The 16,490-nt window shown below is 36.9% G+C and overlaps 1 protein-coding gene across 2 annotated transcripts in view; it reads left to right on the forward strand.

The window, feature by feature from the left end:
• VIPR2 (vasoactive intestinal peptide receptor 2) overlaps nt 1-16,490 on the forward strand; it is a 64,589-nt gene that overhangs the window by 5,046 nt on the left and 43,053 nt on the right. For both annotated transcript variants that reach the window (XM_087729878.1, XM_087729868.1), the window contains exons 3-4: nt 12,163-12,270; nt 16,006-16,103. In XM_087729878.1, coding sequence (XP_087586004.1) covers nt 12,163-12,270; nt 16,006-16,103 — 206 coding nt within the window. The remainder of the gene's footprint in view (nt 1-12,162; nt 12,271-16,005; nt 16,104-16,490) is intronic.

The raw sequence follows: 16,490 nt of genomic DNA on the forward strand, positions 1-16,490 counted from the left end.
ATTTTTCAGTTCAAAATACAATTTTGATTTTTACAAAGTAACGTCACATCTAAAACGACTCATTACATTTCTGTTGTTAAATGATCTTTAAGTGGCTGAAAGTATTTAATTTCAGATGAGTTTTCCAAAGCCTCATCGGCGTCCTGCTTTTTGATATGGTAGTCCAGGTATGTATCATCTCAGAATAACTGGGCTCCTTGGAACACTACAGCTCTTGCAGTGCGGTTGTTTTCCCTTGGCTGAACTAGGTGATACATAGTGTATTTGTTTTTTCATATTCAGTCCTTTTTGAATGTGCTGTGAAGATGATTATGATACCTCAGGGACCTGCCATCTGCAGTGCCCTTTGAGCATAAACATGAGTCCCAACTTATGATGCTTTCTCCACCTCTCTTCTTGCTTTGAATGCGTAACTCCCTCAGTGCATACTCTAATATCAGTTTGTATACAATAAAATAATTAAAAGGATCATCAACAGTTTGTATTTTACTATAATTTTTCCTTTTGATTAATCCAGATCAGTAATTAGAAAAATTATAATAACAGTGAATAGTTTACATGGATATCTCTTCCAAGCAACATCTTACTGGAATAATTGATCTACATTTAGAATTTTTTTATTTATATGAGTGGTGAAGAGAGACAGCTGTTACATAAATAATACTAGTGTGAAGCCAGATGGAGGAGTAATTACTAGCACAGCTTAATGAATTAAATCTTGAATTAATAAATTCAGTATTAGCTATTATACAGTTTTGAAAGTCAAGCTTTCTTCAAGATCCTCTTTTGTGATCCAGATGCTGGGCTGCTCTAAGGGTGTCCTTGTGATGCACACCAGTTTTATTTTGGGTTCCCTAGGGGAAGAAAGAAGTTTTCTGTCAATATTTTCTTCACAGCCTCTTTTCACTGGAAGAAGAGTGCCTCCTGAAGGCAAACTACTGTGTAGGAACTTCATGTCTTGGAAGGCGACAGCATGTCTGATGGTGTTGATTCATCCCTGCGGGTAGTGATAAAACAGCAGTGGAAGGATTTATACATTTAATTGAATGCCTGGCTGAAACTAAGGGAATATTCTGTTTTGTAGGAGACTGGAATAAAGCCCCTGTGGTAATGAACCCTTAAAAACTATATGTTTAATATTATAGGATAATTTGTCCTATGCTTCACGTTATAGATACCTTTACCAAGAACCTGTTCAGAAGAGCCTATGTTAAATATATGCATTTCCAAAAATATTCATTCTCTATGTGTCTTTATTTTCCTAATAAACTCTCTGTATTCATACAAAGATGTAAGGAGTATTTTGAACAAAGACTTGCAGATTGTCACAGTGATACTCTGACTGCTGATAAAGAAGAATTACTAATGAAAATTGGCAAGCTGGAACTAGTCCAAGACCTAGCTCCACACCTAAAACTTGTAGTACACTTGAAACATAATTCTTTACAATAAATTCACAAAACCTATTTCACTTTTTCGTGATGATTATGCAACCCTTGTCACACTTTTCTAACTTTAGTATGTGCTACCTGCCTTACAAAAGCTGTAATGAAATCTAGTGGAAGGTTCTTTCTAGAATTTGGAAATAAAGGTTCACTGAGATTTTCCACAGGAGGCTTAGGCCTCCGTTATCAAAATCAGTGGGAATTTTTTCATTAACTTCTTGGGCACCTGAGAAGCCTTCACACCTCTGTGTAACATGCTTCAGAATTTGACTGGCGTGCACAGCTACTGAATTTTGGAGGATCCAAATTTTATGGGACAGGCAGTTTCTCCTTTGTCCTAGATGGCAATTATGTATGGAATACCTTATCCTTCAGCCTGGAGAAGAGGAGACTGAGGGGAGACCTCATCGCGGTCTACAGCTTCCTCACAAGGGGGAGAGGAGGGGCAGGCGCTGATCTCTTCTCCCTGGTGACCAATGATAGGACCCGAGGGAACGGCAGGAAGATATCCCAGGGGAGGTGTAGGTTGGACATTAGGGAAAGGTTCTTCACCCAGAGGGTGGTGGAGCACTGGAACAGGCTGCCCTGGGAGGCAGTCACGGCGCCAAGCCTGACAACATTCAAGAAGCATTTGGACAACGCCCTCAGACCTATGGTGTGAATTTTGGGGTTGTCCTATGCAGGGACAGGAGTTGGACTCAATGATCCTTGTGGGTCCCTTCCAACTCAGGACATTCTATGATTCTATGATCTAATACTTCTCAGCTCCCAGTTAGGGAGACATAAAGGAAAGATTTAAAGTTGATTCTAGTATTTTTTTTTACATAATAAAATGATGTTATAGTCATCTTACCTGAGCTGCTCGTAACATGGGCTGAAGAAGTTCACTGAGTAATTTTTGTAGTGCACCTAAAATCATTTACTATGAAGTCTATGAAGGATTTGCTTACTTCATGGCTTAATAAAGCAATAGTGTGTTTTGCAAGGAAACACTGTATAAATACTGTGTAAATATCCTCTGAACAATACTAAGGATATATTAAAACCACAGGATGCAGTTTGTCTAAATTCTGCTCATTTGCCAACATCAAACTGTTAGACATCCAGACCTCCTGCTTTGCACCCTTTGGGGGATTTTCAGGCATTAGCGCATACTCTTCCATTAGTAGAGAGCATTAGACTCCATTTAGGGAAGAAAGTCTCTCTCCAAAGATCTGTGGCAGTGCTGCCTGTTCTGTAGTGCTCTCCAGCCGATCTCGTTGTTTATTTTATGAAGCCGCATTAGCTTCCATCCCCATTTGTTGTCTTCTTTCGTCCTATAATTTGACACCCGAGGTATAGATGCCCCTTAGCTGGAAGCCTAGGAGAAGATTTTTTTTTGCACTCTCATTTTTGGAGGGCAGCTTAATTCCATTCTAAACAGCTCATAATAGCTTCAGGTTTTGAGGTCCATATCGGAAAATACTAATTTATCTTTACCTACTATCCATGGCTTATCTTCTTAATAAAATAGAAAGCTCCCAATAAAAGTGATTGAAAATACATAAAAAATGGCCAACTGTAAATTTCTGTCCTTATTCAGTATTTAAAATTTTACCTTAAAAATTAATTGATTCATTTCCGTTCACCTTTAAATGAAAAGTAAAATCTTATGGTCAAAAATGTTCAAACTCAATCAGTAGACTTTATAACACGGTTCTACCACAAAAAGTTCTAAAAAGATCTCATTATGAAAAAAACGAAGTCTGGGGTTTGGGTTTTTTTCATTTTAGTTGGAGTGGCTGCACAGTTAAATGAGTCTTTTCGGCTCTTGCTTTCCAAAATGTGTTTTTGTGAGACCCATATGCCAGACAACGTTTTTAATTTTAGATATGGCATCTTAACTTTGAGGAAGGGATGTAGACGGAAAGAGAAATGGCTTTGGAAAGAATTTCCTAAACCTCTCAAAGAGAAGCTTTGTAATGCAGCTAGTAATGGGAAATTAAAACAGACAGGACTACCAAAATGATACTCTCACTTATTCATAAACTTAAAGCAAGAGGGACCAATGTCACTAAGAAGTCTAATCTCTCCAATTACACTGCCAGTAGAATTTCACTCAGTGATTCCAGCAGTGAGCTCATGATGTTGTAGATGAAACAAGAGCACAACTTTCTGAAAGCTCTTCAGAATGGTGGGATGAATATTCGAATGTTGGACCCATGGCAAGTTGTCCAAAAGTTAGTTTATCCAACTAGCCTCTGCTGTTAAGGTTATTTCTCCAGTAAGAAAGGTGCCTATTTTGCATTCCAAACCCACACATACACACACACGTATCTCTCTGTACTGCTCAAAAGAAGGACTGCCTGTGAGCATAACTGAGCCGCCCTGATGATCATTCTCTGTTCCACATCAGTAAATAGGAGACTTACTTACACAAAGCCAGATGAGGCCTTTCTTTTGCTATGTGAAAAGTAATCTCCTCAAGGTTCCCCCTTTCTTAATCTTCTCAATCTCATCAAGGTCTTCCATCATTTTTTGTTTGTTTTTCAGCTATTTTCTCTGTAAAATGAGTCAGTAGTTCAGACTGCAGTGTTGCTTAGAGTTACCTGAGGTAGCATTAAAGGTAGAATTAAATGAGATAGTGGGATCATGGAACTTCCTTTCATGCAGCACCAGTAGCTCCTGGCAGGACAACTTTAGCTTTCTTGAATCTCTGTGCTGCTGCTTATCTAGCTGTAGTACAGATATGCTGCTACTTCTGGGTTCACACATTTTTTTATGAGGGGAGCTGAAGGGGCTGCTTTGAATGTTTGTCTATTTTGGCTTCCATTAATTGAAGTGTCATTGTTAATGACACCACATAAAACTGATTATCCTTATGGTGTTGACAATGTCTGGGCTTTGTGGAAGCTATACTTCATTATTTGAGGGCAGAAGAGAGCAGAGCTGGCTCATCTTTTGAGGAAGCTGGGCAATAGGCGAGAAAGAACCTTGAATGAAAGGAGTTGCCTACTGAAAATTAACCAACAGGAAATAAACGGTGAAGACCAAGAAAATGTTCTGATCATCCTCATTCAAAAATCTCACATAATAAAGAATACTAAGAGTGACAATGACAAACTTCTTTGGAAAGAAGAGATGCAACATGTGGTAACGGATACATTCTACAATTTTGAAAGTCTGAAATTTCTACACCCCCCCCAAACGTAAATAGAAATTCAGCAGTAGACATGAATAAATGGCATTTGGAGTCCTGAAAAAGGAAAGTGTACAGCCATAAGTGAATTTATTGTGTTTTTCAGAAGATTCTGAAAGAAATACTGCCCCACATAGTTTTGCGCTTGAGTCCTGGTAAAGACAGCTGTGGCCATGGCAGTCTACTCTCCATGACATCCAAAGTTCAAATACCACAAGGAAGCAATCTTGAATACCAAAGCAGTAAAAAAGCCCCAGCTAATACAACAAATAACGTGGGTTAGACATAATCCAAACTAACGGAAATATATGGTCCTAATACTTTACAGAGACTTTAGTATTTTGTGGTGGGATTTATATGAACAGGAAATTGATATTTAATGATATTTTTTGAAGAATGTACAGCATGTCTAAATTGGGGCAACATGAAGGTACCTCTTACAGTTTTGACTATACATCCATGAATATCTTTCCAGTATGATAGAAAATGGTGTTCTTATGGTAAGAAAGATTAGAGTGCTGTCCAGTCATACAAAAATAAATGCTGGTGTCTCCAAAGAACATTTTGAGCAATTGGAAAGCAGGATTTACTTGGTAGAAAATGTGGATGGAAATGTATTTTCTTTTTCAGAGTTTTTTTTTCAGAGTTTTTAGCTGGCAACTTCCATATTTCCTTACAGTACCCTAAAAATATGTAAATTACATTAAAAACTAAAACTGGCTTATAGATTTTTGATTCTCTGATGGGAAGCTGTTCTTCAGAAAGGAAATAAGGCATTTCTTCTGAAATGTTTCTTTTAGTGAAAAGCCAGTAATCCCCTAGAAATCCCAGTAACAGTATTTTTGTCATTCCTGGTACTAGGACTAGCTTTTGAAAACCTATAAACTACAAACATTTTAAATGAATATGAGATAAACTCCACTAGTTTTGTCATTCTGTTTAGCTAGTTAAATCTGATGCATACTGTAGCCTTCCCAAATTCTACTTGCTGTGTAGGAGTAGTTTTTGTTGACCAGTAATTAAAAAAGTTTACAGTCCCACTTCCTCGGTATTTCTGCACAATCAGAGCTTGTATGCACTCTGTACAATTTCACAACAGTGCTTTAGTTCAACATAGACATATTGGAGCTGCTTCTTGACCGTTCTCCAGCCAGTGTTTTCATTTTCACAGGGTCACAGGCCGGCAGCTCCTTGCGGAGGGGGTTTGGGGTCCCTGGGCAGGCAGGGCAGGCAGGCAGAGCCTGAGCTTCGATAGGACTCTGAGCAGGCGCGTGAGGCTGATCAGGGCCATTAAGGCCTATTAATGCACTCAGGGCCCTGACAAAAGCAGATGGCAAATAACTTTAGCAAAGTAGCTTGGAGCAACAGTATTTTTGCTACTATCTTCTTCCTATTACCGCCGTAAGCAGTTCTGCTGTGTGTTTGCTTTGCTTCCAGTTTGCTAGCTCACTATTTCTCTAGCGCCTCCTTTTCCTTTCTTTCTTAATACTTGTGTGAAAATGCAGAAAGACTTTCAGTCCGTATATGTTCATAAATTCTCATGCGGTCTAAATTACATGCTGGGGCGTTCAGACCTGCAGTCTAGAAAACATTGCCCATAAGAGGTGAGATTGCCTCTGCTTTGTCAAGTTAAGTACAAAAATCAAAACATTTCCCTGTTCAAAAAATAAACCCTGGACTAGCCGACAACTTTCTGGCTGATTTCCAAAGCACTTTCTCTTTGTTTCATGTATCATGCATGCCTAGATAGTTTAAAAAATGCTAAACCTCTCTTTGAATTGGCAATTTTAAAAATCCAAATGCAAAGTGCCATCTAGTGGTTAATATATGGACAAAATGTATACATAAACAAAACTTTCCGGTACAAACTCAGCGTTACACATTTTCCTAGATGAAGAAGCACATGTAGGTAAGCAAATTTGTTGCTCAAAGACTGGATCTCGGAAAGCAGGATGAGGAATGTGGTGGCAATACTTATGTAAGCTGAAAAAAAAGAGAAACAAAAAGTAGTTTATAGTCTGTTACGTTTCCTTTCATGATAAAGTGTCTGCAAATGCATCACAAGCATTAAAGACCAAACATTCAAATAAAGTAAGTGATCTCATTGAAACTAAGTAAGAATAGCATCTGCAATATCATCTGGAGGAATGGGAGGGGAGAGTGGTAGAGGAGTGACGCCATGGCCACACTTTTGAGCGAGTCATTGAGCAAAGGTTTTCTGGGAAGCCTGATTGTTTCCTTGGATATGCTGTGAATGACACACCAGAGAAACAAACGATGCAAATGCAGAGGTTGAAAAGAGATTGTTATATGTAGGGTGCTGGGGAGGTCTAGACACCACAGCAATAGAGATGAAGAACCTATTTTTTTTTTCTTTGCTAGCTTTATTAATCGGTAAAGAAGGAGGTAAAGAGTATAGTAGCAGAGATGCACAGGAAAAGTTGGGGAGCTAAGGCAGATCAAGAGCTGGACTGGTTTCATATGTGTACATATCAGGGTGAAAGGACAAAAAGATTCAAGGCTTGAGAATTTATTGAAGCTGGATGCAAACAGAGACTAAATCAATGAATGAACATAAAAGGATACAAATGTACATTAAAATACTTTAGGGTACTTAGAAAAAAAACTTTTAAAATATGATAAATAAAGAAAATTGCAGACATATGAAAATAAACATTGGACCAATTTAAGTTTTATTTAAAATGTGAGATATTTTCTATAGAATTATTGGTAGAATTGCTGCTAGAACTAAAACTTAAAACCTTATTTAAAGCTACAAATAAATACATTTTGTATCTTAATTAATTAATATCCTTTGGAGATAGTAGGAAATATACCTTTCCTTTATGCAGGAGATAGATAGGTAAAACTGCCAGAGAGTAAGAGCGTGCATAATGATTTTATGGAATGCAGCGCTGAGGAATGACAGTCCAGAAATCCTAACAGTGAATGAATTAATGGCTGGACAGAGAGTAGTATAGAGTAAGTGAGTAGAGAGTAGCATATCAAGCTTGATCAAGCTAGATATTCTATGTGCAGAAAGAGACACATTTAACACAGCATTTATCACACCTTCATTTCCCAACAGCGTAGGTATTTATAGTACTGTAGGCTGCTCTATAGTCACTGGGGAGAAACAGGCAATTGTTGGGAGCAATTAATCGGGCCTATTTTCATGTGTTTTAGAATAAGGTGAATCATACTCTGTCACCCTCTGACAATATTGCATGTCGTTGTTGTAAAAGGATACTATGGTGGGTAAACAGCAATATCTACTTGAAGACCTGTGAAACTCACCAAGGTCTCCAGTTGTGCCACATCTTGAATTTGCAAGATCAGTGGGAAATTAATTGCTAGTTTCAATTGTGCACAATTAAGCTCGTGCTACACAATAGAGATATGTTGTTGGGATGGAAGAAACAAATTGATGCAAGTGTAGTAAGAATGGACTTGTTAATTGTATCCCGCCTCTGCATAAGGGTGTGTTTTGCCAAGAGAAGAAAAAGATATGTGACTGCAATATTGTAAAAAATCTGGAGTAATAGGAGGAGGGGGAAATGAGGAGAGGTGTGAGTTGAAAGCCCAGAAAAGTGCATATCGTTTAGCAGTTTTACTTCTAACAGCCCCTAGCAGTGCACCAGTAACACCATCATTTCAGCATTCAGCCCTAGACCAGTTTTCAGAAGCACACTGCAGTCATTCAGTGACTATAAATGCCTCGAGGACATTTCAGCAGTTTTCTCAGATTTCCTGTACCATAATAAATAAGCCTGTAAATGTACATAAATTGAGGCTTAATGTTCTTCTTGGAATTCTGATGACAGCCACTCAAGTTCCACTCTCATGATTGTTGATGCATCTGAATGTAGTCTAGATGTAGGAAATACATCTTCCGTGTTATTTCATCTATTTGATTTAAGGAGTCTGGAAAAGTATCATTCTGTCCTGTGCCATAGATGCATGTGAAGTCCTAAAATACTGAGGAAAAACTGAGGTTAAAAAATACATTCTCCAGAAAATGTTAGTGACTTGTAATGTTTTGAATGTCAAGAACTTGTATACCGATTTCCTTTCTGCAAGCTAGCTTTGAGATCTGATACAAATTTTGTTGATTGATTTTGGTGGGAATAGGACTTGGACCTCTGTTTTTCTGTATAATATTTCATGTAAGTGAAGCTTGAATAAGACTTTTGTGGTTTTTTGTGGAAAAGGTACTAATGGAGCTCTGAAGTCCACGTTGTTCAGCTGCCTTTTTAGCAAAGCCTTAGTCCAGTCCATATAGCAGTGTAGCAAAAATTTATAAAGGCCTCTGAACTGCTTGCAGATTACTGTAGCAAATCCACCATTTTACAGAGTACACTGAACAAAAGGGAAAATTTGTGGTAGTCATCAGCTTTTATGGGTGTGCATGAACACTTTCATGACTCAACTCACCTCTCACTTGTTAGTGGAAATGGGGATGAACTAAAAAGGTCTGAAGTCACACAAGATGCTAATTATTCTTGTGTACTCCAGGGCTTGTTTATGCTGGCTCAGGCAGTACATCCATCAAAGCCAAGAGAGTTGCATTTTGTCACTATAGTTCTGAGTGCTGGCAGATCAAGAAAATAGTTTCTTTGTCTTTCTTGTATGTCATGTTGATGTTGTTTCTGGCTTAAATTCAATTGGGAAGGAAGCATGACCTGAATTGGCTGAAGTAAATATTCTTTTACTTTGCGTAAGCCCTGGTAGAGATGCAGGACTTGACTTTAATCCAGTACTACAACTCAGGAAGCACCTAAGCATGTTTAAGTTCCATTGACTTCAAAGGGTACGAAGATGACTTGCTCAGGTGTAAACCTCTTAAATTATGTATACAAGTCAACATCACCTCAGAGATATCATTACTAATGAAAAAGAAAGGCTACAAGTGCCAGAGGGAATAGAAGGCAGTCAGGTAAAACAGAGTATAGATAAAACCCATGAGCTAATTCTTAAAGAAATGTATGAACCAGCTGTAGGGGCAGATACACTAGAAAGTGTTGCTAAAAACACTCCTTCAAGAGGTAAGGACCAGAAACCTGAAAAAAGTGAATTGGCAATGGGAACAGGAACTTCTCAGCCAACTGTGGAATACAGATAAAAAGAATGCCACTCTCACAGTTCCTAGTCCTAAGTAAATCTCCCTTACCCTAAGGTAAGGCTAAAAGAAGGAATCCGATATATTGGTTTAAGGAGTCAAAGTTACTAAAGGAACCAAAACAATTAGTCCTCTTCAGGTAACCAGAGAAGTTGACAAGCTGAGGTAAGTCACACAGTATTAACCAAACAAGGGTGGGATTGACTGAAGACAGGTATCTACAGTCTAGATTCTGCAACTGAATTAACAACTTTAGGCTCTCTTGGGAAGAAATAAGAATTTTTTAAGATTAAATTCTTCTGAACCATTTTACATATTTGCTTTAGAAATATATTAATTTAAACATGAGTCAGCAGTGCACCCTTACAGAGATGAGGCTTAACCATATGCTGTGCTACATTAGCAAACTGGTAGATCAAGAGAAGCAATTGTCTGTCTCTATTTGTCTCTCGTGAGACTGCATCTCAGCAGAGTACTGTGTCCAGTTTTGGGCTCCTCTGTACACAAAAGCCATTAACAGGCTCAGCAGAGAGCATGGAGACAGCACTAGAATATGCAGTGTATAACGATTGACTGAAAGCTGGGGTTGTTCATCTTGGCTAAGGATGTCTTCACCTACCTAATGGGCTTATAGGGAAGATGAAGTCAGACTCTTCTCAGATATGAACAGAAAAAAAAAAACAAAACCAAAAACAAAACAACAAAAAAAAAAACACAACAAGAAGCAATGGAAGCAACTTGCAGCAAGGGAAATCCTGATTAGATGCATGGCAAAATTTTTCATAGAGGAAATTGTGTGGGTGCAGGTTGCCCAGAGAAGTTGTGATAGATTGGAGATTTGGAATCTCCACATGTCTTTGGAGATTTTTGGTGCCTGGCTGGAAAAGGCATTGAAGTGAGTATGGGTGAGCATGTGAGGTAATGAACAGTAATACATTTGTTGCATACCTCTTTGGAGGTTGATACAGCATACAAGGCAGCAGACAATAAGGCATTACATGTTATCTACCCACACAGATAAGCTTTGTGAAGTGTTCCCATTAGTAATCCCTTATTTTTGGCATCATCTTTCTGAATATAGAACAGATGCTGCATTTAGACCTGTGTAATCCTAAGAGGAGTGAAGAAAGACCCAGTCCCCATGAACAAGTGACTCCTCTGGAGAATAGCATTTCCTTGGGAAACTATAAAGATGACTCTATGGAATTGGTGACCAAATGCAGAATTTAGCCCATAATCCTCCTCTCATCTTCTTTTTTTCATCTCCAAACCCTATTCTTGGTACAGCACAGAGGCTTCCTCCCAACTATCACACTTAGATGTCTTCCAAAGGAAAGCAAGGCCCATGGGAATGCTATGCCACTGGCTCTCCTTCAAGCTACAGCTAGGACATACCTCTAGGGGCAAATCCAACTGCCAGTTCTGTAACACACTCTTGGGTTCCCTAGTTTACATGTACTTTGAAAGTAACTTAAACTTTGGAAGCAGGATACTAGACACTTTAAGTCAACACAAGCTATCCAAGTTTAAGTGCACTAAGAGGGTTTAACACAAATACAGAACTTTTAAATGTTCCTTTTCCAGCTTCATTTCACTCAGGTGGCTTGATTTTGGGCGTGACCTCACTAGCGCAGAGTAAATGAATAATGAATTGCTAATAGTATAAATATTCTGAAGAATAGTATTATACGTGGATATGAGTAGTTCCTAATCCAAGTTTCATGTTCTCTACTGAAGGGAACAAACTGTCCCTTATACTTTCTAATAGTCTTATGGAGATAATACTGGTAGGATAAAAGTTTTGTTTCTCTCTTTAGCATTAATTACAAATTTAAATTGTCAGTTGTCAATTGCCTTATTTGAAAACATAAATGCCCAGAATTTTGCACATGATCTTTTTTTTTTTTAAAAAGTTTTTACAAGTTGTTACTAGTACTACTATAAAACATGCCTGTAACATTTTATGATCCCCCTTTCTGAAATAAATATACAGCAGCATTCTTTGTTCAAATCTCTGTTATTTAGTTTAGGAGAGATGATTTTGTTAGTCCATGCCCATTGTTCCAAAAATTCTCCAGTCAGGATGCGCTCCCATTGTATTTGTGATGTTGAGTCCAATGAACTACTTCTACTTTTTTTAACATTTTCTTATCATGATCCCATCAAAATGACATAGTTTTAATAAGACATTTTGCAAAGAATGTATTAACTGATGTAAAAATAAGCTGATTAATCAGCAGACTCTTACAATTCCCTTAACGTTTTCATAAAAAATACCATCTTTGCAGCTTTCTTGAAGGAGTCTAGTCTTTATTGAACTACTCATCCAAAGCTTCCGCCAAGTCTTTATAAGGTAAATACAGTAGGGTGATTTGAACCAGACAGAGCTTTCAAGTCTGTTACTGCTGGTTTTGTTTCAGGATGTGTTGGAGTTTGGGATAACATCACCTGTTGGCGTCCTGCGAAGATTGGAGAGACTGTCACTGTCCCTTGTCCAAAAGTATTTAGCCTTTTTTCTGGCAAACCAGGTATTTCATTTTAAGATGTATTTTTTCTGGCTTCGCTTTGGTATTTTATAACATAACATGCTAACAATGGGGTTTTTTTGCAGTTAAAAGTTTTTATTTTCTTTTTAAAGAGTTAAAATAATAGATTCTTAACAGAGCTGTTCATGATACATCATGAAAAGACCAAATTGTCTTTGTGGTCCATATGGTGTTCTTTGAATCAGATACTAAACATATATTCTGATATAGTGACACTCGTCAAGGCTGAAGACATTGCTTGCTCTTTATGACCTATTTATGTTAATTATTAAGGCAGCTGAGCCTGACTGACATCTTTAACAATTGCCAGCAGGTTACATGCAGGTTGTTCCTTCTGTGCCTAGGAGGGGAGCTCTGCCTTACCTTCATGAGAATAATGAGCCAACATTAACACATAATACCTAAAAATTATCACCGTTGCAATTTAAGGTAGTCATTATGAAACCTTTTATTCTGCTTTTTAATGGAACTTGAAAAGAGCTCATCAGTGTCTCAGACTGCTGGAACATTTAACTGTTTTAAGTCTACCATCTTCTGCACTATCTTGTCAGTATATCATACTGTGGTTTAATTTTGCACTTTGGCTTGTTAGTGGGGTTTTAAAAATAGATGATGCACACATAGCATTTCACATATGTATCTCAAAAGGCAGCAGGAAAGATCTTATCCCCATTGTTCAGGTAAGAAACCTTTGTCATGAAGAACTGGTGAAAGATGCAAAATTTATCACAGTGATTTAATTCTGCTTTTGAGGTCTCTGTGGAGAGCTTTTTAACAATATTACTTTTAACACAGATGCTAACTTGGGGTATGACTAAAATACCTTTGTTCTCAAAACTGTTGATTAAGTCTCATTCCAGTAAAAAATAGATAACTAAAACAATCTACAGATGGGCAAAGGTTTTCATTCCTGGAGCTGGTGAATCTTGATTAGTTTATCATGGATAGTCTAAACAGTTTATAAAGGGGAAAGTATGTGTAATCTTCACTAGATCTTGTGAAATCTATGAAAGTATTGAAATGACTCGAAGATATTAAGGTGTTGTCATCAGACAAGGCAAACTAATAAATATCAAAAATTCAAAATCTGAGTTAAATCACACTGTTTCTGTGTATTTGCCAAAAGCTAGAGCATGCAAACTCTCTCTCGAGTTTGGATGTTTGATATTTAACAACTGTTAGTATCTTATATTACAATAACATTTTAATTTTCCTATAAAACAACTGCAATAAATATTTAAGTCTGAAACCTTCACAATGCATTTCAGCTCTATCTCACTTGGGCATGGCATCATCAAGACTGAAAGATCACTTACTTTTTATAGTTTGCTGTAATTTTCCTGTATACAGCTTTTTTTATAGCTACCTGGTTACTTCTTGTTTGTGGAACTAACAGGGTGGTTTTTTTAGACGTACCTGTTCAATTAAGAGGATCTTTTATATCTTGTCTTTCTCTAATTTCAGAGAAGGAAGACAGCAAACATCTTGCTTGGTTGATTCAATTAAGATCTAACTAAGTATCTCAGCACCTTTATAATTTGATTATGCTCAGGACTATGTAATTTATTTTATTCATATATAGCACATTTCAAATTCACTTGATTCTTATGGCAAGAAATTATAAAAATATCTTTAAACAAGAAATCTACCTCTCTTTATTTAGCCAGATATGCAAGATGTATGTTTTAGTTTTTTCAGGGTTTAAGAGGAATTAAAATTCTACTACAAGATGGTCGAGACTACTTCATTTTTATGGAAGTATTCCAGATCTTAAGTAGGCTTTTAAATACCATCAATTCTTTAAAGGATTTCTTAATTTAAATTGTGAATTAAAAAAGTAGTTGCCTTCTCATCTTCACAACTTTTGGAGAACTGGCTCTTAATTTCTTCTGTGATGGTCAAGGTTATAGTTTAAGCGTACCACATAATCAGTTCTCTGTTGAATATTAGTAACTTTATGCTAAATGACCTTTTACTGTAAAAGCAATCATATTATCCTATAATGTTTTTTCTGTATTGTACAGAATGATGCAAGTATATGAGTATCAGAAAGTTATTCTGTGAATTTTTTATTCAAATGTATGTATCAAGTTATAGCTTTTAAAGAGGTTGCCGTCTGAAATATTTAATTGCATGGAATGATGGTGTAGAAATAAACAATGTGTGCCACAGAACATTGTCTAACTGTCTTTAAGTTAGAAGGCCTTACAGTACTTATAATAGAAAATGCTTCAGCATCTTGAGTACATAGAGTCTTTTTCTTGCAAAACTGGCAAGAATCTTGACGTAATTTGTGGTTCTGTTAACACATTCCTCTGCTCTGCCTAGTCAGAGAATCTTGATGTGCTCTTAAAGTGAAGACTTTTCAGAGTGTATAAATAGGTTACATTTTCTTTAAAAAGTGCCACATCTATGCCAAATGGCAGAAGTGGTGCTGTTGTTTGAGGACACACTGTGGTTTGAGGTCAAGGCCTTGTTATAAGCTAGAAAGATTTGGTCATTGGTTGGTCAACCATCTGTAGGATATTTACAACTTTCCACTGAACACTTTATACAAAGAAGATATTCCAGCAAGATAAAAATCACAAAAGCTTTAGTTTGGAGTGTATATAAACACGTTTGGTTATTCTTGGCCAAAGTTGACCTGTGACACATAAATTTGTTCGTGTGTGGTGAAAAACAGGCATCTTTAAGTCAGTTAAAGACCAGTGGGAAACTCCAAACCAAAGCAGTGTGTTATTATAGATTTCAAGTATCATGGATATAAAAATTGCTGTAAGAAAGGTGAGGGGAAGTTGCTTATGATTTAACATTGTAAGAGTAAGTAACAGTAATTTTAATGACTATTCTTTGTTCTGACATCAAACTCTGCAGTTTTCTCCTATTGGAGCTGTTCCATATTGTTTGAACATTAGTTCATATTAATTAGATTAAGGAGTAGAATCATGGGTTGCCCCCATCTCATCTGCATGATTTCATCTGGGAAAAGAGTCAACTTCTCTCAGTTCCAACCAAAAAATCCTTTCTGAAATTAATAGATGTTCAAAATTCCTTTCCAACCATACTTTCACCTCCTGTATGTTCCTTGGACTACATTGTTTCAGTGATTGGTTCAAAGACTGAGATTCAGCATGCATATTTATTTCCTCATTCTTCAACCTATCACATAATTTGGCCTTTAAAGTGCATTACCAACTCTACCAACATTTGCTGTAGCAGTAATTCATCACCATAGTATCTAAGAGCTTTTATAACTCTCCAGTAGATCATTTGGTATTACCTTCTCAGAAAAGCTTAAATAGGAGGTTAGAGCAACTCTCACTTAAATTACTTTTCTATCGAATTACTGTGCCTACAAATTATCCCCTTTATAGAGTGAGCTGAAAGACTCCCTCCAGAATACTTCAGATAAAACAGCAAAATATTTCAGGCTTTTGCAGATGTAACAGAAATAGCTGTTGTACCAAAGCAGAGCCTGCCATCACAGCTTGGAATTACTTTCGTTTTTCTTTTGTGCAAAGGCAACTTAGAGCAAGAGTAAAAGCTAAAGTAACATGAATGAAGAGCCACATGAATGGAAATGACTGGGTTGCTTTAACAGGAATGCTAGAAATACAGTGTGTTAACAGAGAATGACAAAGTTAGGTTGTCTAAAGATTCATTGATGAGGAGACTTTTGAATCTTTCTGATTTAAACTCTCAAATTTTGCTTTACAGGAAATATTAGCAAAAATTGTACGAGTAATGGATGGTCAGATATTTTTCCTGACATCTTAAGTACTTGTGGATATAATGACTATGAGGATGATTATAAGGTAGGAAAAATACTTTTTCTATTCATTTAGATGCTGGTGTTCAATACAGCTATCAGACATATTCCGCTTCTAAATAATTCCTGTTTTACTCTACCAGAATTAATGGAAATCTGTAGTAATTTTTGGTAGCATTGATTGCCATATGCTTGGATTGCAAATGTCATATAAGATAAAATGAGAAATGTAGAATTCAGTAACTGGTTGAAACTCAAGGCTATAAACAGTTGGAAATTGCAGTAATGCATCTGTATTTCTAATATTGCAGTGTTACTGGGCTTATGCACAGTCTGTTTTTCATTGTGTTATTTCTAGAATTTTCTATTACATCAAATCCTCATACTGTAATAATCTGTTAATAATACATGCACCACTTGATTGCTGGTATGT

The sequence above is a fragment of the Nipponia nippon genome, unplaced genomic scaffold (assembly GCF_047370975.1).
Source record: "Nipponia nippon isolate SJK-2023a ecotype South Korea unplaced genomic scaffold, ASM4737097v1 scaffold_1, whole genome shotgun sequence".
NCBI lineage: Eukaryota > Metazoa > Chordata > Aves > Pelecaniformes > Threskiornithidae > Nipponia > Nipponia nippon.